Genomic DNA, 23,298 nt, shown 5'->3' with positions numbered 1-23,298 from the left:
CGAGATTAAACCTCTGTCCTGCCATAAATACCACTGTGTACATCCCAATTAAAAAGGACAAAGTCATTAAAACGTTTAACATTTTTACAAACTAATGGTTTCATTATGGCAGATTAGAGTGTGCACCTATAGTGCAAATACATAATAATAAGAATGTCTCACGTTATAAACCATCAGCAAAAAATGGAAATCAAAGTGTTATTTGCTTCTGCACATTTTCATATTTCCTTTGAAAAGACAGGCAATTAGGGAGGGACTTCTTTTTACTATGTGTTACGTCCCCCCAGTCCATCAGCGGTAGTGGACATCAGAGGCAAAACCAGACAATATTTCGTCCATAAAATATGATCCAAATGGGTTAAAATTACATTTTTCATTTCACCTAGACAGTCATTAATTAGGGGTTCTTACAATAATTCATAAGCCCACAGTTATAATTAAATGTTAATACACTATGTTCTGATTTGTTGCCAGTTCATCAGCACCTTGGCAGCATATGATATTCAAGTTCATGGTTATTGTTTCGAAGCTGAATATGGTCAAATTTCAACAATACACACAGAAAACACACACACATACAGACAGTAAGAAAGAGTCCAGAGGCGTGTTTGTGCTTGAGAATAGTACATCTGTTGTTGGACGCAGGTAAAGGCCAACAGTTTGTGCTAGGTTACAGTCTTTCACAGAGCCAATATTTACACAAAATTATACAATATACAACATTACAGCCATGTTACAAAGAAGTTTACATTCATGTTTGATAAAGGTTGAGCAGCATCTGTGTCCTCCCATCGCAAACCTCGCCAGAATACATCAGAACGTCATCAATGAGAAACTAAATACCTGTTCAACTCTTTTCTTCAAATAATAGAAAACAGGCTGACTTACACACAAGGAGCAATTAAAAAGGTGAATTTCATAAAAGTTTGACGCCATCTTATTTACTTTCAAGCTTGTCCCACAGTGCTAGCGTAGGCACACTTTACGAATGTTTGTAGCTAACGTTTGAGTCCACAAGCTTTGCAAATTCCAGCTGAATTTATTAATCTTGTCAATGGGAATAAGTTAGCTGTGTAACTCACTACCTTTTTTGTTTGCCAACAGTTCTAAGTTTAGTAACTTGCTAGTAAACGCTACGGATCTAAATAGCAGGTTAGCGAGTGAGCTAGCGGGTAAGTTAGCTCGCTCGTGTGGACCCGGAAGGAAAAGTTACATTCATTTTTCACGTATAAAATGTCACATGACTCAAAGATGGAGTGCTTCAGCAGCTTGGATGGGTCTGAAACTTGAATCATCAGAACAAAAGATTAACAAATTTAAGGGAAATAGTTGGAATAACAGGAGGTTTTCTGTTCTCCTCTTTTTCCAATGTAGCATCCATAAAATAGCAAACACATTAGCTGACATTGTCGGACTGGGAGCTCCCAGTGAACAGTACAGCCAGATCGGATCCCAATACAGCATCCAATACCAATGGAGGACCGTCTGGTGACAGAATATGGTCTGGAGAGCTAAAGAGGCAGAATGCATCAGTCGAAACGCAGTCTTGGAATCCCTGGCTATCGTTTTTTTTTAAAACATATCGGCATTCCTTTCCCGATATCTGTAATTAGAGATTAGCTGAAATGCATCTAGAAGAGGAAGTTTAAGCTTGGATATCATTATTCAGATATCTGCTGGCGACACTGCAACCGCCAAGACATTGGCCGTTGCCAACAGGCTAAATCGGCGTCAGACAATAGCTGATGGGTTCTGAGATTGCAAACAATAGCACCTGGATACTTGTTCAAGTCTTTCCTTAGATTTCCACAGGCTTATACCGTTTTAACTTTGATTAAAGAAGCACTGATGACTCATGTCCATCCAAGCCGTTCCAGTAAATCAGACTTTTACGCTAACAACCCCAAAATAACTCAAATCCCAACACTATTGTCGGGTGTATGATGACGAATCCATGCACTGCATTGTGGCATAGCTGTGGGGATCCAAAGCAAACCAGATGGCGTCAAACTGTCTTTCTGCACCTCCATTTGACCTGCTTCCACTCAAAGTATAATGCTGTTCAGAAGTCAACTGTAAAACTCAAATCCAGGGATTATAAACTCAGGATGCTGTTGAACTAAAGCACATTATGGTTTAATATTAAACTTCTTAAAATGTTTTGTCATTACCAGAGAAAACTGATGTTTGTGGTGGATACAGTCAAATGTGTGTAAAATACTTACTGATGACAACATTTCAGCTGTTTTGAAATGAGATCCCTCATTGGAAGCTGTAATTTTTGACAACATAATGTAGCAGCTGTTGTTTTCTATCAGGACTGTTTGTGACTCTGCACTTGGTCAAAATGAAACAGACATTTCTCATAATTATCCTCCATTTCATCCTTAGAGGAAGACACCATTTCTAGCTTTCTGAGGCATGCATTCACAGGGAAAGAGAGCGGAGAGGAGACAGACGAGGAGCTGAAACGAGGACGGAGATAAACAGCTGGTGCGGTTCAGTGGGAGGGAACAGAGGGATTGCGGGACTGCGGGTCGAGCGAGGCAGTGACGCAACTCAGAGAGGATCGAGGGATTTAAAGAGGAAAACACAAGAGAGGTAGGACACTAAGTCCAAAAACAATGAAGGATTTTATCTTCCAAGCATTTGATCCCCTTTTACACCTGTGTGTGTGTTTGACTGTTTTTCAAGCTTTAGTCTATTTCTGATCAATTTACGTATTATTTTTCGGTTTATGTTTAAACCAATAGCTGCTGTTGTGTTCATGCACACTGTGCAAAAATGTTTGCAGGTCATTATTCAGTCTGCTGTGTTTACACTAAATTACGGTGTTGACACAGCCCCTGCCAAAGGGAGACTGAGGGTTGCAATTACAATTAGGCAATTAAAGTTTAAACACATAATGAAACAACCTTTGGTAATAACATTTTGAACAATGCATTTAATTTGGAGCATGGAAGTTAAGACCCAACTGCAGGGTTTCTTTGTGTAAGCGTGTGAAAACACAATGATGGCAACAAGTGGAGCCGCAGGAGACCCGATTGTCTCCTATACAGCTGTCAGCATGTCTATTGCCCTCATCACAGACAGTTAATGAGTTCAGTCTGTCGGGCAGTGCCAACACTGGAGCATAATGGGATGGCAGAGGCGAGAGATGGTCTGGCAGCGCAAATAAATGAAAAGACTTGAAAGAGGTGGAACTTTTTTCATTTACACCTGACGGCATCTAACTATAATTGTGTGGCACCCACCACTTCGAATAAAAGCCCTTTTCCGCTATTGAAACTTTAACCATAACGTACCTGAACCTGAACGTACTTGGTTCTCAGTTTAGTCACGTTTTTACTCTATAGCCTGAGCATTATTTGTCATTAAAATAATGGTTGTGGTAATGTATTTGAGAGCCCCACAGATGTATGATTATACTACTTTGATGGGAGGTCAGCTCCCACACAACACAAAGCCTGACTATAGCCACTTTTAGTTCCAGGAACTACTTTTCAAAGATGTACAAGGTTCCTTCATTCTGGCCTTTCTGATTTTGTGTCCACATGAGTATCTTACTGAGTACCATGACCTCTAGGTAGGATGTCTGTACCCACTACTGAGGTCACGAAGGTCTGGATTTTTCCTAGGAGTATTCAACAAAGGTTGTGAATAGTGGTGGGCGATACAGCAGGATTTGGTATCGATCCGATACCAATCCGATACCAGTCGGTATCGTTGGTACTGATACTGATACTTACAGCGCTTCCCCGCTGCTAAGAAACGCACGCTAAGAAGCACTTTCACTGTCCTTGTTAAAAAGGCTCAAAATGGCAGAAGAATTAAGGTTAGGGTTATCTTATCTGGGGGATTAGGATTGTGCTGAAATAGCGTACTGGCATCTTATTTTGGTCCAATTCAGGCACTGCCCCAAGAGTACCTAGAACATGGATTTAGTACCGGTGCTGAAGTGTAAGTTCAGGGACTTGCTCCCAGAGTGGGGGGATAATAGTGGAAACAAAAGCAGAACCTGGACAAGTTATGGGTCGATCAGTTCCTTTAGCGGAAAAGGCCAATAAAGGCACCATTTATAGAGGGTATAAGTCTGCGGCAGACAACAGGCTCCAGGCTACATTAGCCATTACCAGCATAAAACCCCCCAATGTATGACCAAAGTGTCAGCTGTGCTTTTTAGAACTTTATATCACGAGTCTGACGATGTAACAGGAGTATAATGCTAAATTACTGGAGTACTTTATTAGTTAGAGTTAGAGTTAGAGTCTCCAGAATTAGTTGTAAGTCATGGTGGTCATGGCAAATACATTGATCCTGTTTTGCATCTGCAGGCGGTTTTTTTTTCTGTATAATGAGCAAGTAAGAGCTGCTTGAGAGGCTCAGTTCAGGGCCAAAAAGGTCCCTTGATGTCCAGGTGTGGACACGAACAGCTGTATGAATGTTAACACTTCATTAAAATGGTGTGTTCGAAATTAGCATTTTTTCAAAGTGAACAATCATATTTTAATCATATTTTTTTCCCCATATCTTATTATGCAGTGCTGATTAACATCAGTAATGACGTTTGAAATGAGTAGTATTAAAAGCAGTATTAAAAATATCAGGACCTGTGTGGCTTTCACAAACTGATCTGAGAGACGTTTTTCGAACAGGTGCAAAATCTCAACCGCAAAAAAACGCGACAAACATTCATCTGTGCGCTTGTAAGAACGGATCTTTTCTCCGCTGTTTCACACCAAATTGCAGCTTGTTCTTTTGAAATCGCCCTCTTGCTGGGACTTTTTTCTTTCGCCTCATTATCCCACATTTCACTTCTTCCCCTCTTCCCACTGATCCTCTCATCGTCATTGCTTTTTCCCCCATCTGCCCCGTCTCCCATTCTCTGCTCTTTGTCCTTCATCCATTTTAAAAAGGAAAAACAAAGCCATTTTGATTTAAATCATTTGTAATTTGATCTCCCCCCCCACCCCTTTCCCTTCTTTGTCTTATCTTCAATTTGACCACCTCCTCTACATCCGGCTTTCTTTGTAGGATAATCCACATTAAAAACACACAATGTAATTACGTAACAATGTCTGAGATTTCACAAAGCTTGCATCATGCATCCTCGTCGTCCTCGGCTCCGTCTGAACTCAAGAATACGGGGTTTTTTTTTTTTTTTTTTTTTAAACAAAATCTTTTTAGATGGTTACCGGCAGCCTCAGTTTCGGACTTTTCGTTCACATCCCTCACGGTTACAAAGGAAGCGGTTGCCGAAACGTCGCCTGCAAACCTGATAAGCGTCCTTGTGCCCCCGTTTGTAAGCCACTCTGGGTTAAATGTACGAGCTAAATGCTTCACGTGTGGAATGAAGATGGAGTAAAGCCCTATTTTGACAAGAATTGCATTAAAAGTTTGTAGAATCTTTCAACAATCCCCTCAAAATTTCGTCAACCGAAGCTTCAGTTCTTTATATCTGCTCTTGTTGTCTTTCCGGATCAAACTTTTGTCGGTGTTACAAATCCGTCGTAAGTTGAATTTCGCTTGAACACCCCCCCTCCTCTCGGATTGCCAGGTTCCTCCATCACGATGAGGTCACGTCCCCAAAGTGGCGGTGCCTCGTTTGGTCGAGGAGGCCTTGAGTCATTCTTCTGTCCCGTCATTCTTCTAATCCCTGCCTGTCTACGCCTCCTCCTCCTCCTCTATTTTGGTTTCCAAAAACTCTTTAATCCCCCCAGTCGCTTTCCTCTCACTCTGACGTTTCTATTTTCTCTCACATCTTTATCTCCCCTCTGTTTCTGTCTCCATGTGGAATCTCGTTTTCTTCTCTATTGTTTTCTGAGGAACAAAAGATTTCCTGACAATTTTCTTTTCCTTCCCGCCTCATCATTTTCTTGTCATCTCTCCCCCTTCTCCATCACCCTCTTCATTTCCCACCTCCCTCAGGCCTTCACACGTCTGTGGCGTTCAAGTGGGTAGACACCACGTCCTGGGTTTCAAGCACTATCTTCTTCGCCCTCCCTCCTCCTCCTCCTCCTCCCCCTCCTCCAACGGGGTGAATGCTGTCCAGCCGGCCGCTTCTCCCCCTCTCCCCTCCCCTCCCACACTTGAAGACGGCGAGGAAGGCGGCGCGGTAGTTGCGGTTCATCCAGCCGTACAGCAGCGGGTTGGCGAAGGTGGAGCACATGGCGACAACGTGGAAGACGGTGTAGAGCAGACGATAGTCGCGCATGTCCAGTACCGAGCTGTCGATGTCCGTGGCCAGCTGGAAGGCATGGAAGGGCAGCCAGCTGACAGCGAACACCACCACCATAGTCACCAGCATCTTGGTGGTTTTGCGGCGTCGGCGATGGCGCTCGGAGCCGGCACTGCTGTTGCAGACGTTCTCTGCTGGGCTGACGTGGCCGCGCAGTTTGGACCAGATACGGGCATAGGCGAAGGAGATAATGGACAACGGCAGGAAGTACTGCAGGATCAACATGGAGATGCTGTAGACGGTGCCATCTGTGTTTTTACCGGGCCACTTCTCAGTGCACACCTGGGAGATAAAAGAGAGATATTCAGTTCAGTTTTATATGTTCGCTTTGATTGGTGCCTGAAGTGGACCAAAAGAGGTGCCAGTACCCTAATCCAGCAAAACCTTAACCACAACATAATACTGGCCCTAATTTTTCAGTGCTGGTTTTTCCAGCAATAAGCCAGTTTTGTATTTACACAACAACACATTTTTTTCCCACCTGTATTCCCCAAAGACCGACCTCTACTCTGCTTCTGATTGGTTCTAAACCCAAATTCCACCAGAGATGGCTGCAACATGGTCCACAAGCAAAACCGCTCTGCACACATGGCGTAATCAAGCCTTGCCCAGTGGAATTTCGGGGTAACCCTGACATTTTTTCTAACCCTGACCATCTCACTCCAAGAGAGGTCCTCCAATACTGCCTAAAAATGTGGTATTGGGTATCGGCAAGTAGATGTGTCTGAGTAAGTCTTTTAACCTCAGTCAGACCATACTACAATGAGAGCAATCAATACAGGCTTAGAAGTATATGCTTTAGTACATGTATTGGTAGACTGGAACTTGGTATTGGCCAATTTGCAAAGTTCAATCAATATTAAATGGTATCTCTAATGAACACTAGCTAATCAGAGGCGTGAAGCGGTGTGTACCATTGACAGCATATACTTAGTCAGTTTGTGTTTTTGAAGGAAAGCTAATGCGTTTTTAAGCCAGTGTCTTAAACCTGCATTCTTTCTAAAGGCCAGCAGGAGGAGCTCCACAAGCTGCAAAAAAGAAGCCTAAAAGTATTGAGTGTTATGGGGAAATGACCTGGCTTCTCACTTGATTTATGAGCTCAGTAAACAGTTTCCTAATGAGTTTATCGTCTCAGTCTCTAGTTTCAAGCCTTCTTCTACACAGCAAAGCTGCTCTCAAGTATTAATCAAGAGTAAGTCCCCACAGCCTGTGCAGTAGGTGATCTAAAAAAACCTGAAATCAACTCAGAGGAATATTATTCAGCTAAAATACAGCATATGATCAAAAGATTCAGACCTTTAGAATGTTTTATTGACGAGTAGATTTGTTTGCATTAATTACTTTATATAAGTTTAGCTTGTTAGTTCAGTTTAGAAATAGCTGCAAAGAGTCAATATCCAGTGTTTAGATTTGATTTAAGTTTGGTTTATATTCATTTAGATTTGATTCATAAATTGAAATAAGATTAAGAAGTTAAGATTATTCTACATTAATTTAAATTAGGCTTCTTTTTTATTTGATTGGCCTGATTTGGATCAATACATTAAGATTAAATTTAAAATTAAAAATTTATTCAAAATTAAAAATTATTGTTATCCATTAGATTGTATTTGATTATCTTAGTTTGGTCTGATGTAGTAGATGTAGTTTATAATATAGAAACATAGATACCACATTCTCAATTTTATACACGTCTGCATGGTCACCATACTGTGGAGGTCAGCTACACTACTTAACAATACAACAAATTGACTGTGACTCATTTAATTCTGAACAGATTTGAATGAAATTCGGTTTGTTATATACATGAGAAATTGAACCTGATACTGATTACTGGAATTAATTGAGTTACTGGGGGCAGAGCTAATCAGCTCTATGCCAAAAGACAGTCACATCCTATAAAAATGCTGCAGGCATGTACAGCATGTGGATAAACAAACCCTAAACCTAAAAAACAGACACTGCTAGTCAGAGCAACACTTAGGCCGAAATACAGAATTAAAACAATGAATAAATGTATAATAGTGTTTGTGAGCTGGTGCATAAAGAATCAACACATGCTACAAATTACTGCCTAAGCCATGAAACTGGGAAGAAAAACTGTGTGGGGAAAATAATTCACCTTAATTATGTTTTCCTGTGGATAAATTTCACATTTTATAAAAACACAGCCTGTATGTCCCAGTGGAAGTTCAGAAGTTTGGTTTTTTTTTTTTGGCATAGAGGTAATTAGCTATTCCCATAGTGACTGAATTAATTTCAACCAGTATGAAGCTCAATTCTTCACATTTATGAGAAACCAAATTGCATGAAAATCGGTTCAGAATTAAGCAAGTTACAGACAAGTTTGTAGCAGTCTGAATCTCTCAGTATTGTTAGCTAGCGGCTGTTGACCTCCGCTATATAGCAACTGCCCAGACAGCGGCCAATGAGGCATCTATGTTTCTATATTATTTTAGATTTGATTCATTACATCAGATTTAGTAGCGTAGAGATTAAGTTTGTTTGGTTCTGATTAGATTCAGTTTAAAATTGAAATCCTTCCTGTGGGCGGTCGGATCAGCAGAGCAAATAAAAGGATTTGAAACTAAAAAGCAAATACCTGTAACTAAAGCAATAATTCCAAGATGAGAACATATCGAATAAGATTATAAAAAGAAGCAAAAATGATACAACTTTACCTGCATTCAGATAGAGAAAAGGGCAGGACAGGATGGAAGGATGGAAAGATGAAAGAGATGGAGAGGAGGGAAAATGAGGGAGGCAGCGGGGAGCGAACAGGAGATCAAAGAGGCGGTTGAGGACGGAGGCGTGGGCACTGGTCTGTACATATGTTACAGTTGCATGTACCTGTATGGTGTTACCAGGCTCCAGCGTGAAGGAGCCGTATTCTCTGAAGATGGCCAGAGGGCTGGCGAGCACGGCGCTCAGCACCCAGGTCAATGCTATCACCCCGAAACACACGTCCTTACGCATCCTGGTCTCCAGGTGATACACGATACACCTGAAACACACACATCACTGTTACACAACTCCACATAGCAGGTTTTTACTTTGAGATCAATAATGAATGACGGAACATGTTTACATGAACTGCACCAGTGGAAGAAACAAAGTACAGGTTAGACTCTTGTAAATGTTTTATGCGACTGTAATCTACTGTTTTCAAAGCTCTTGTAAAGTAAATAACATAACTCAAGAGACTTCCTGCTCAAATAAACTCAAGAAATCAGTCAACAAACAGAAACTGTATCTGTAAAGATCAAATAGTGCACTCAAAAATGAATTCATTAAATCACGGAAAGTATTTCCATTGTACTTGCTACTGATATTTTGAATTATCTTCAGCTGGAAAGTGAGTTTTGTGTGTGAGACAGAGTGGTACTTATATGTATCTGAGAGTTAGAAGTTAGAAGTTATCTATCTATCGGTCTGATACAAGTAAATGGACACAACCCCCAGGTAGAGTGCCGGACTCTGAAGCCAATTCGACATAGTGTTTTTCCCAAATGCTTACAATGTGAAAGAAGCAGCTACCACAACTCACACGAAAAGATTCCTTTCACTGTCGGAAATTTGATCTATTTTGATCCAATAACGTTTTTAAAGTCTAGAAGATCTGCATAACAAAATCATTATTCCTTCAAAGTTTGTGTATGTTTGTCTGTCTCGTTTATGGCGGTATATGGGAGTTTTCGCTTTTACGATGTTATTGACGATAATGCAGAACCAAATAATCTAATGTTGCTTGGTAAATCCATTTTCAATGTTCTCTCACTGTTTTACTAAGTGATTTGTTATATTCTTCAGTTTCATTGTTTCGGGTAAGGCGTGTCTTTGAAGTAAAGGGCGTGTTAACCACTGTTCTCGCTGCTGTTCAAGCATCTACAATTTTTGCAGGTATTTAGTGGGAAACCAAACTGATCTGACCTCAAGATGGCAGAAGATGAAGACTTGGAGGAACACCAAGGTATGAATATCTGTAGCAAAATTCATCAATTCATTCAATACCTTTTAAGGAATTTCACTCAAAATTAAAATATCTAGAGGGGCTAGAAGCAACATCAAAATCACCAACGTCAGTAGAATTTATTTATGACCAGCAACCTACAGCGGGCATGAACAAAAACCAAATCTACACTTAATTTCCCTTTTTCCATTACAAGAAGAACCAAACTTCAATAATCACCTCTTCTATCTTCCCAAAGTAAAAGGTCTCAGCTGCAGCTTATTCAGCACAACAACAACGCTGTCAAGCAAAAGAAAGAGTGTACTCATTACACTGCTTCTCAGGATACTTCTGGCCTCCAGTAAGCATTAAAGTTGACTGAAGATTCAGCTATAGAGCTGTAAATGGACTGGCATCGTTTTTGCTTACTACATTTGAGCCAATTGGGTCTCTGCGGTCTTCTGGCAGCCGTCAGCTCGTTGTTGTTTGCAGTCCCAGCTGTGTAACCTATTTGATTCTAACTTTTCTTTCCTCACAAGTCTTGGACAAAGTTTACTTGTCTCAGTCTGTTGTTTGTTTGTTACAAGCTCTCGGGAACATTTGGTTTGAAAACCAGACTTATACCTTTCGTCAATTTACTTCTACTTTATTTTTCCTGTAATGGTTGTATTGTTCATATGGTGACTAAATTAGCTTTTTCACCTGTGCTGCTACACTGTCATCCCACAAGGCAACACAGAAAAAAATCTGAGATGCTCAGATCTTTAAAGGTTTTGTTTTTTTAATTTATTTGTCAGGAACCATCTGCCAAAGGCATCAAGTTTCAAACACTGAGTGATGCTTTGTATATTAGATTTCCATCTGTGGTCCCTGGACAGGTGGAGACAAAAGAGACAATGAAAACAGAATGTGGGCGCTGGTGAAAAATCTCAAAGGACCAAATATGTTCATTAAATAAAGTTTAAAGTTTGCTGCTTCTTAACAACTTAATTTGAATTGTGAATATTTAATCTTGAAGTTGTCTGAACTCACACGAGTTGTTCAAACGCAGGTCTGCTTGAAGGTTAAAATTACGTAAATGAGCCACTGTTCATCCAAATCTCACCGCACACTTAACACCTACACTCAAACTGCCAAAAAACAGCTAACTGAAGCTGAATTGTGCTATTAGTGGTGCAGCAAGGCCATCAGAGTGCCCCATTTGCATGTGAATCGTCATTGTAATCCTCCTTTCCTGAGAGAAGTTGTATTAAGGTGGAAATGACTTATATTTTAAATATTTATCATGCAGAGGATGGCAGCACTGACTGAGGACTCACAATAGACCTTTTTCACAGGTGTTACCGATGATACTTACTAAAGTGTAACAGAGTCAATGTGCACAATAGCAGCGGCAAGAGCTGTCTGTATGCTGAGACTCCATTTGATGGCGAAAATGTTAAAGAGACTTTACTTTCTTTTAGTAACAAGTCACCTCGGTACCGCTGTCGTCAAACTGTCCTCCGTCTGTCTCAGAGGTCGTGTTCACTCTGTCCCACTAAAAGTTGAAGATTCATTGACGGGTGAATGCAGTGATATTATTGGTTGCAATCAGTCTGTTCATGCTTACATAAGCACGCTTCAAAACTTAACGGAGGGTTGAGAGGCCTTCTTGATTTTAAGTGGTGTAAGAAAACATTTAAAATATAAAGAGTAGCCCTTTAAATCTGTCTGGATATCTACTCGACTCTCATTAGTGTAAAACCATATAAACGATCCCAGCTTTAGGCCACACCCACCTGTGGCGGTCCAGGGCGATGACGTTGAGCGTAACTGTGGAGACGTGCACGGCGAGCCCCTGGGCGTAGGGCAGCAGGAAGCAGAGGGTGCTGCCGAACTTCCACTCTCCCTGCAGAGTGTAGACGAGGGTGAAGGGGAGGCACAGTGTGTTCACCAGCAGGTCGGCTGCAAACGGAGAGAAAAAGTTATTGAAAATATCCTTCTGTGTGCATTTAGCATGTGTCTGTGCCAGTGACGTGCACGGGGGGGGGGGGGCGCCTTCCCATGTGGCCTAATTGTTGAAAAAACACGTGCTAAAGTACCCTCTTGGGAGCCAAAACGCGTGCTAAAGTGCCCTCAAGTGCCATCTTGGGAGCCAAAACACGTGTGCCTAAACGGTGCTTAACTCTCTCAAGTGCCCTCTTTGGGAGCCAAAACCCATGCTAAAGTGTCCCATTGGGAGCCAAAACGTGTGCTTAACTGCCCTAAAGTGCCCTCTTGGGGGCCAAAACCTGCTTATGGTTCCTAGGGGGAAAAAACGGGTGCAAAGGCCCTCCTGGGAGCCAAAAACACTAAATGCCCTCTGGGTGGAAAACACTCAAGTGCCCTCTTCTAAGTTCTGTTATTAGGTGAGCCCAAAACGCTAAATGGTGCTAAAATGCACTAGAATACAGGAAATGGCATCTACTTAAGTGAATCTGTCCCCACCCCCTTGGGATTTTCCGTCCAAAACTTGCTAATGCACACAGTTCCTATTGGGAGCAAAGCAAGCTAACTGGTGAGTCTGTCTAGTTAGTCGTTTAGGCTTTATGTGCCAACATATAAAACGTGCCCTCCATATTTTTTTTTTCTTTCCGCCCCTGCCCTTCAAAAAGTCTGTGCACGCCACTGGTCTGTGCTCACTGGCGTTTTGGACTTTCTGTTGATAAAGTTTTGACACTTCAGTGTCGCCACATACAACATTTATGACCCTTTAATGAATCGGCTCCTCTGCATGCAAACTTTGACTGCAAACTGCTGATGCTGCACCCACAGCTGCAGGAGGAGGGAGGAAGAAGCTTTTAATCTTCTCTTTATCACTACATCGACTTTTCCCATCTCAGCCCTCGGGCCGTCTCCAAACTGTGTTTTCATCAATCACACCTGCTGACCAACTGATTCACTCATCATTTAATATTTCTGGTGAAACATCTTGTAGCTGGTAAATTCTTCCACAGAGAAGCTGCAGAAGTTTAAATAAAAACTCTTAATTTCATGTTTCATTATTAATATTTCTGCTGTTTCTTCTCTCAGTGCTCGATAGGAACAGGCCGACATTTTGAGAAATATTTGCTTGTTTTCTAGAAGAAGTTAGATGAGATGATTGATTGATCTTTTCTTTTGAATCCCCATTAAGAGCTCTTTTAAATCCTCTCAGAAGCCCCCAGTCTGTGCACAACCCTGAAAATGACATAAAATAAGATTTTTTCTGGTCTTTTCTAAAAGGTTCTGTGCAGTTTATGATGGAAAAGTCCAAACTAGTTTAAATGATACTGAACAAGATTTACAGAGGCACAAATGTGCTAAAAACATGTTTTTTTTACTTGTGTTTTATCAATTAAACTGGATGTCTTCATAAATATGTTAACAGCCCCCCTACTGACAAATACTGCTGCTTTTTAAGGTGTTACATTTCCCATAATCCACACCAAAATTGCTACTTTAGACTTTTTACTTCAGAAAATCTAAGCAGGATGTGTGGCGCCCTGGTAGCTCACCTAGTAGAACTGGTGCCCGGTGTGAGGCCTGTGGCCCTTTGCTGCGTGTCATCCCCTCTCTCTCCCCCCTGTTTCCTGTCACTCTTCAGCTGTCACCATTGATTAAGGACAATGAAGCCCAATATGTATATGTATATGTATATGTATGTATTAGTGTTGACATTCTTTTACAACAGCCAAAATCCTACATCTCTCTTTGGGATCTTTATATTTTTTCCCTCGATCACAGATAATTGTGTGGGCATCGGGCCGTGTCAGTCTCAGCTGTTTGTGTGATGTTCAGGGACTTCCAAGCCACCTCTCCCCTGGTAACAAGCAGGAAGCAACAAAGTGACAAACGAGGAGGCAAAGAAAAGGCAAACAACACAGATCTGCATCTGAGCTCAAAAGACATCGTTGTATGAAACTGTCTGCCACCTACACATCAACACACGACAGAGTGATTTCTATTCTTAGATAAACAGTTTGTTTATCTGTTTCGTACACATACTTTAAGCTTTGGCTAAATGAAACGTTTGTGAAGCAGATGTAACGCTGATCTGTGGAGGATCGAGGAGTTGTCTGAGGACACAGAGAGAGAGAGAGAGATGCCATCTGCTTAGAGAGCTGCTGACAGACAGCAGGTCACATGGTCAGCACAATCAGATCCACCTCTGTATGTGTGAGCATCCACATCTGCTGCTGCTGAGCATCACTCAACATCTGGAACTAAACGTCTGTCACACTCTTATAATCTATGTAAATCTCTTACTCAGGGAATATAGACTAGAAACGTACACAAATTCAAGCTCCTCATTTTTAACTGAAAGAACGCTGTTAGTTAGTTCTTCCAATTATTTAAAGTTGTACTGCATGAAAACCGTTTTTTACGAGCAACTACAAATCAAGCTTAATCCTAGAGGAATGCTGCAGAGACATTTCCCCCCAGAGAGCTCTGGATTGAAGAGAGAGCAACCAGCTAACAAAGCTCCACTCTGGTGATACACACTTTTAATTTCCTGTAAATTCTTCACAATAAAAGTGGGTGGTCTGGTTATTTTGTTATTTGAACGATTTCATTGTGAAGTAACAAACTCAGCAGTATTGGGTTTTCCCCCTAAACAAACTGCACACATTTACGACCCCATCTAAAACTTTTATCTCCCCCACTTTGTACAGCCAAAAGTGTTAATGGAAAACCTGATTAGAAGCACTAAAGTTAGCTAACAATTGAGAGAGAGAAAAGTCACAGAAGAGGAACAGATTTGAGGCTCAGAGACCCGGAGGCTTTGTCCATTATACAGTATATACTATTAATGGTTGCTAGGTGACAATACAATCAGATGGTTTGAGGATGTGGATCGACCAAAACATCCTAGAAAAGTGGGCCCCTATTATGTTTTCAATGGAAGTCTTCACCTGAAGTACTAACAGAGGCTTCATCCTTCTCTGATCAGACCACCTGCTGTTGTGATTGATCAGCTATCAGTCTGCGATCGAGAAATTGTTGAACAGGTGCAGCTGCAGTCATCCAATTCCTCATTAAACCTCCATTGAAACATGACTTCCTGGTACAAAGAGGGTCCGACAGAGACTGTAAGCGGACAGTCTGCAACCCTCTGAACCGCGTCAGTTTGGGAAGTTTAATCTGGGATAAGGGCATTGTGCCAAATCATGTTAGACAAAAATAAAATCTGTGATGTCCACTCCCCCTCCTTTCCCCAAAAATTGGCCTTCTGCTTCCTGTGAGGCTTCGGGGCAGAGGAAGAGAAAGATAAAGAGAGAGAGAAACAGAGAGCAAAGACAGAGCTGTGGATACAGAGAGAAGTGAAAGACAAAGATAAACTGTGAGAATGAGAAATTGAAAAACAAACAGAGAGAGAAACCAACAGATTAAAAGGGCCAATGAGATTGAGAGGTATATAAATCATCGTATCATCGATAGAGGACGTCTCTATCGCAATGTGAAGCTGGACTTTTACATATAAATTAAGGTATGTTACATTCAAGCCCTTGCCCATGAATTCCGGCATCTAACAACAAAATACATAAACAACAGCCAAACACAAACATAAAGATAAACCTTATAAAAATGACTTTCCAAAAGATATCCCACAATTGAAATATAATAAATACATAAAGATAACAACACAACCCCCCAATGCAAAAGACACAAAACACAAATCCAAACAGCACTAACCACAGTAATCCAGTTCTCAAACCAGTAGTTTATGATCCACACACAGTTTATCTGCACTGTAAAAAACAATTCTGTATCTTTTTTTCCGTATTTTGTTAAAAACGTGGAAATATTAATAAGATTACAAAAATAGTCTGTGAATTTACATGTCTAATGTAAAATAACTTTTAACTAATAAATCTGTAACTGTAAACAATCATAAACATACTGCTTATTTAAAGAAAATTGTCCTTTTTTCACATAAAATTACAGTTAAAATACATTTGGAAATTAATATATTTATTGTAGCAAGCGAAAAAAAACCTCTGAAGTGATCATAGTTATCATGTTAAACTCAAGAGAAGCAGCAGTTAGAGTTTAGTTTTTTTGCTGAAGGAATTAAACGCCTGTCCCAAATAGAGGCCTGTCCCCCAAAAAGGCAGGGGGAGTTCAGTGATTTAAGCAAACAAACGACCGGGCTATTATTAGAAGTTTTACAGTAATGGGTTCTTGATCAGACTAGATATGTAAACTCAGCAGCAAAACAGCATATAAATTGTCTGAGGTGTTTGGGGAGAGAGTTCCAGAGGAAGGGGGCAGCAATGGAGAAGGCCCTGTCCCCCCAGGTCCGGTGCTTGGAGTGGGTGAGAGGGGTGAGGAGGTTGCAGGTAGGAGTGAGCAAGGTTGTTGAGGAGTATTTTGAACTGGATTCTTTGTTGAATGGGGAGCTAGTGGAGGTTTTGCAAGAGAGGGTGACCAAACAGGCAACTGAGTTTTGGATGTATTGTAGTTTTTTGATGAGGCGGGAATCAGTGCAGAGGGAGAAACTGTGGCAGGATTTGATGAGTTTGTGGTAGTTAGCTTGCATCCAAGATTTTATTTCTGTGAGGCAGTTTGTGAGGGTGGAGTCAGTGGCAGCCGTCATGGATTTGGTGACGTAGATTCCACACAATGCTGATTAAGCCTACAACCAGCAGGTAAATATGTCTGCATTTCGCAGGAATTTTTAAATCTGGGGGCTTTAGCGCTTTATTAATCTTTATTTAATTAGGCAGTCTCACTGAGATTAAGATCTCTTTTCCAAGAGAGACCCGAGAACAATAAGCACACATAATCACATTAAAAACAAGGAATTAATAAAAACAGGTGCAAGAATCACAGAAAAAATCTGAAAGTAAAGGTTAAAAATCTCCATCACTGAAGTGTAACGGCAGTTAACAACAAAACAGTGTGATACAGAGATAGGGCTGGGTACCGAATACTTATTTAATACCTTACATACTTACTGATCGAATTGCATCGATACTACCGACTATCAAAAAATGTCTTATCATTCAGTACCAAATTTTGATACCAATGGAGTAAAACTCAACAACATCAGTGCAGCAATAAGCACACCACAGGCATCTTAAAATCGTCTGTATGACTCACTCAGAGTGATATTTAGAGTTATGATGGCAGGATAGTCAGAGTCACCAGTGGAGGTGGAGAATATGATGTATTTGGTCTTTTCTGCAATTAGTCTGTGATTGAGAAGTTTTGGCTGGAAGTCAGAGGTCAGATGAGACAGCTTTAGATCAACCAGCTACAGAGCACTGCAGGAACCTAAAACCTGCAAATGAGTTAGGTTTTTGTTTTTCATTTAAATTACTTTATCTTCTTTTTATTTCTGAATTCAATTTTATTTACTTTTATTCCTTGTTTTTACTGCACATTGTAACTTTGTTGTGAAAGGTGTAATAGTGCTAAAGTTATTATTGGCATGCACGCTGATCAGCCTAAAAATCCCACTTCAAGGGTCTGTGAGCAGCCGAATACATTTGTTGTCCAATAACGAAACAGCTGCCTTTGTTCCCATTAAGACAAAGAAGACAAAACGACAAAGACAGACTGACAGAAATAATGAAAGCGAGCAGACAAGGCTGTGGGCGAGGCAGCGGAGCACTCACTCATCCAGTTCTCTGTTTGTTTATCCCAAACTGTCTGCTTGCCTGCCCACTCCTGTTTTGTTTCGGGGGGGGGAATTGAACCGACAACTTTCTGGCCGTTCTGCACATTTCACATCACATCAATCACTGCTGCTCTCTCTTTATCTCTGCTCTCTTTAATTCAATTCAAGCTTTACTAGCGGGAGAACATCACATGAACTACACATATGTAAAAAATGTTGTTGCATTCGTGCTCTTGTGTAAAAGTATCCCATTTGTACATACTTTACATACTAATCATAACCACTGGGGCCCCCATGTTCAGGAAAACAAAGCAACAGTGCCCTTCCAGTGAAGAAAACATAATGAAGCACCCTTCTACTGGAAAGAACATGATGCAGGGCCATTTCAGGTTCCCCTCAAATTGGGAAAATGTGATGCAGAGCCCTCTATGGTGCCTTTCCCATTAAGAAAAGATGATGAAGGTCTCTCTAAAGTTCCCTTCTAGTGGAGAAAACATGAAGCAGTGTCATATAGGGTTCCTCTGAGGTGGACAAAACATGATGTAGGTCCCTCTAGGATGACTATAGGCTGCCCTACATGCTAGAAAAGAGTCACCATAAATGCGTCCAACCAGACAGCCTGAGTGTATCGCTGCAGTCCAGTGAGGATCTTCAGAACAGAGACACTTGGACTTTAGATGTGGTCTTTTATTCTAGGAGCTGGTTTGAAGCATACTGAAACCATTAGTCATGATGTAGAAAAAAGAAACATTACAAAAGATTGTATATATTATAAAGGATACCCTGTTTTAGCTGCCATGCATTTTCTTCCAGTCTTGCCAAAATTGTAAAAAAAAAAAAACTTCTGTCACCTTCAGACAACCAAATTAAGTCGTCAGGAGTTTTATACCCCTACATTAGTTGCCGGGAGTTTAACAGATTAACAGCCTTTATTAAACCCCAGAAGGAAAAGTAGCTTGCTACTCATGCACAGTGACAAATAACAAAAAGAGACACAAGTCAGACAGGTCACAGCAGACATCATATGAAAGGCATAACACTCATAATCCAAGAGGACATTGCTCAGGAACCCGTCTAACAGTAAAAAACAAAAGAAAGAAATTTAAAAACTAAAGAACAAGGCATTAAAAACGTCCTCGACTAATATTATATTCTGTTATTCCACTATATTTTCTTACCTTTGATGTTAGAGGAAGTGCAAAGGTTTCATAGGAAATGAATTTTACTATCTGGTAATGTTTCTCATTTGAGTTTATTGTCTCGCTTAAATGTTCTCTCTCACTTTTCCTCTTCCTCTCTCTGTTCTGTATTTCTCTCAAGAAAACATAAAAGTGAACCGTTTGTCTCCAAAGGAGTAGGTTGTTATTTTCTGCTCCACTTTCAAAACACTTTTCATTTTCCAGCCGTGTCTGTTCTCTCACACACTGCAGAAACTTTTTTTAACCTTTAATGTAACCATGAAAAGACTGACAGCCGCACTCTGATTCACTTACACTTGATTTCATGCACTAATATTCCCTTGCTGGCTCCCAATATGGTTTCTATTGTTGTGCTGGAAAAGTACAAAATGGAACAGCTGCCACTTCTTCTCCATTACTGTATGTTTATTCGGCTATAAAAGGTGGCCGTTTGGCTTCCTCGGATGACACCGAACTGCACAAACGCGGTGAAGACAACAGGAAGAGAAGTGATGACAGCTGTGCTTGTGGCGTGCCAGGCGGGTAGAGACAAACTAAACATGACTTTCAGTGGAGACCACGCGGTGTCACGTCTTTGTATGCTCTTTGTGAAATGCTACAAACCCCAAATTAAAGTCCACATGATCAGTCACAAATCACAATCTGCCAGTAGCGCTGAATGTGTGTTATGGCCCCTCGTCACGCAGCTGTAGCGGACCCATTAACCGACTCTGGGAGCTCCCAGTTAACAGCATCTGCACAAGCTAATTAACTAACAGCAGCTGACATTACTCTGTAACGGCAGCTACAGCAGTGTTTTAGTAGGTTTACGTATACTTTGCTATAATTTATTGTTTCCTGAACTTTTAGTTTACGAATTGTGTATTTTAAGCTAAATTGTAAAAATAAATACACAAATATTCATTTATATGTAGATGTAGAGAATTCATCTTTATCATTTCCACATGTCAGCAGTCCGTGTGTTGTGTTGGAGACGAATTCAATGCAGATTATTTATAAAAATGAAAAATAAATCTAGTTTCTATGGAAACAGGAGTTAATTTGTGAGCACATGGATGAGAAATTGGACACGGTGACCCTCGAGATCAAGAAAAATGAGGTCAAGATCACATTTCACTCTCATATATTTATTGTGTTTCCTTTCCATTCAGCTTAGTAATTGTGTATTTTGAAACAAATTTGTAAAAATAAGTTAATATTACTGTTGAATCAAAGTATCTTAAGTTAATGTAGCAGACCTTGCTAGCTGCCATTTATCTGCAATTAATCTTCCACAACATGTCAGCAACTTCAGGTTTAAAGATTTTATTCAATCCAAATTAATATTTTAAAAAATTTACAGGTTCCCGCGAGTCTCCCCTTTAACTACATGCCCACTTCATGCTAATCCCATGTAGTTTTTGGGCAAAAACTGTGCATTTTTTTTGCCTATTGTATTTGAATATTTCTGCGTACTGGGGTACATAAACAGTTTTGGAATTATAAAGTTGAGACACATACTGGATTTGTCAGTCAGGTAGGATAGCAGAGTAAAACTACCTGGTAGCATTGTAATGCAGATGCAATGAATTTAACAGAAACTTTAATTGAGATTTTATATCCAAAAGTTGTAAAACTCAAAAGGCAAAAAGAAGTTAATAGATGTTTTTTCCAGGACACAGGCAATCAGTGTGTGTGTGTGTGTGTGTGTGTGTGTGTGTTCATTAATAATAGCCAGCAGTGAAGTTTTACTTTAAATCCAATTTTCTTTACACTTTTCAGAACAACTGATGCTTCAGGCTTTATAATGTGAATGCACACACTCACGCAAGCAAAGAGGTGCCACTTTACGCTCCATATAATTATTTATTCCTTCTACTTTATTAACCTATTTGTTTGTGTGTTTCTTTATTTTGGGAGAGCTGAAGACGAGGGAACAAACAAACCAGGAGGGTGGATTTTTAATTTGAATTCCTTCCGATCAGCGCTCCTCGGTACAGCTCAAACTCAAGGTTATTAAGTCACGGTTAAAGAGATTTTTAAAACTAGAGGGGACGAGATTCTGTCTCGCCTATAAAGGCAAAGGCAGAAAACTCCCACAGCCTCTCCCATTTGAGCTTCTGATTAGACCTTACACTGATGGAAAATAACTGTTCATAAGAACGATTTTGAGCATTTTAAATCTGAAGAGCACAACAAGACGCTGATTGAACGAGACTAAATAGAGATAACTGAACCTTAAAGGATTGTTATGGGGTGTTAAAATACACATGGAACAGAAATCAGACTGTTTAATTCCTCATATTTATGTATGTCCGGTAAAAGCAGGCAGTTAGGGAGGGAGTCGTCGCAGTATCTAATAGTACTGAATGTGTGTTACGTCCCTCCAGTCCAGCAGCTGTAGCGGACCCATTAGCTGACTCTGTCGGACTAGCTGAAGGCTAGCTAACTAACTAATGAATCTTCACTCTGTGTGGCTAAAAGTTGAAGATTGATTGACGGGTGAATGTCAGGATATTATTGGATGAATTATTGGCGTCATTTTGTTTTAGAGAAATTATTGGATACGTAGTTTTCAAACATGTTTTGACATACATGGTTAAATAGAGGAACAATAATATATATATGATAATAGCAATCTGAAAGGGTTAAAATTATATTTTTCATTTCACTTTAACTTAAAACTGATGGTTTTAACTCCTTTAATTTTACAAAGTGATTTGTATGTTCTGATGTAAATCACCACAAAAATGTAATATTAGACTATTAGATGAGGAGAGTCTCATGGGCTGGAATTCTTTATTTTCCTCCAGACCAAAAACCAACAATAAGTTATGAAGGTGTCAGAAGATATAAATAAGATGGAAATATATAGTTTCTCAGTTTTTTCCTGAATCAGCTGCCTCTCTGCTGCCGCTGTCCGTGGTCCTGAAGTCTCCCTCTGAGCCCGTCGCTCTGTCCATGGTGCTGAAACCTCAACCTGTTTGTTCTGTTATCACCGTTACGTTTGCTTTCCCTGGAGTGTACATTATGAATAAAAATATGCATTATTGTTTATATTGAGAAAGCGGCAATGATTTCCACCCCCCACCGCTTCACACCCCATTACTTCTCATACTTCTCATCATTTACTCGCGTGGAATGTTGATACAGGCAATTATCATGATGTGATAATTCATTTATTTACAGTACGCAATCGTGTTTTTCACGTTCTGATTGATATTTTTCCCCACAGAGACATTGTTTTCTATTATTTTATGATGACATTTTAATTGACTCACGTGTGCCGTGTAATAAAAAAACGCCCCAGAAACACATCTAAAGATCGACTTTGAATGGATTTGTTGTCTCGAACACCTCCAGTGCCTCTAAAACAAGATAATCCAGGCAGTAAAAGTATGATTAATTATCCACCAGCGTGAAATTTCACAATTGAGCATCGTGTGTCACTTCACAGGCGGGGGACCTGTGAACACGCGTCTCATTAGAAAGAAATAGAGCGGAGGTGACATCACCCGCCGCGCGGCGAGGCTGTTACTCTGAGAAAGCATTGCTTGTGTCGCAGTGCGGAGCAGATGATTGGTTAAGTGCCAGCCGTGGCTTCTGTTTGTTGTTTCACTGCCTGTTTAAATCCTGTTTGATGTGTTTTGGAGTCAAAGTTGAGATATTCTCCAGCTCGTTAGAAACACGTGAAGCTCTGCAGCCTGTCATAAATACACAGTTATGAATCCTTTCACGCTGGGGAAGTGGCACGTGGCTGTTGGAGCCGCGCCGATGAATCGGTGGACTGAAATTATCAACTGTTTATCACGATGTTCGCAGTTACTGGCAGCACGGTTGCCAGAGACTCGTTGAATTTCTTTATTTAATAAACTTATGTAATTGTACGATGATGCAATTTATAATCAGTGTACAGATTTTTGTTTTCAAATGAGGAAACTAAAATCCTAAAAAAATTAAACATAGAAGGGAAAAAACTGAGAATGGGAACAAAAAATTAAAAACAGTGCGTTTTGAGGGGTTTTCAGTTTTTATTTGGATGGAAAATGGGTTATTTTTTTGTTCTCCTATTCATGAACGGTAGTTGGGAAACAGCTTATCACTTGATTTTGGTTTTCTAATTTGAAAACAAATATCTGTTGACCGGAAAGTACACTGACCTAATTTCCATTTATTCATAACAACCCAGAAAGAGAGAGCGGCATGTAACAGATATTCTGAGCAGCATTATAACATTATAATGATATTAACTGATGAGGAAACAGAAGATTATCTCTCTCCTCTTTGTCTCACATTAAAACTACATTCA

The 23,298-nt window shown here is 40.3% G+C and overlaps 1 protein-coding gene across 1 annotated transcript in view; it reads right to left on the bottom strand.

Annotated features, from left to right (window-relative positions):
• Nucleotides 1-607: 607 nt before the first annotated feature.
• The window catches only part of npy2rl (neuropeptide Y receptor Y2, like), a 55,897-nt gene continuing 33,206 nt past the window's right edge, over nt 608-23,298 (bottom strand). The window contains 3 exon segments of the mRNA XM_051395208.1: nt 608-6,520; nt 9,089-9,242; nt 11,966-12,131. Coding sequence (XP_051251168.1) covers nt 5,933-6,520; nt 9,089-9,242; nt 11,966-12,131 — 908 coding nt within the window. The 3' untranslated portion in view covers nt 608-5,932.

The sequence above is a fragment of the Dicentrarchus labrax genome, unplaced genomic scaffold, assembly GCF_905237075.1.
Source record: "Dicentrarchus labrax unplaced genomic scaffold, dlabrax2021, whole genome shotgun sequence".
Lineage (NCBI taxonomy): Eukaryota > Metazoa > Chordata > Actinopteri > Moronidae > Dicentrarchus > Dicentrarchus labrax.
The sequence above is the reverse complement of the archived record's forward strand: the minus strand, read 5'-3'. Positions and strand labels throughout refer to the sequence as shown.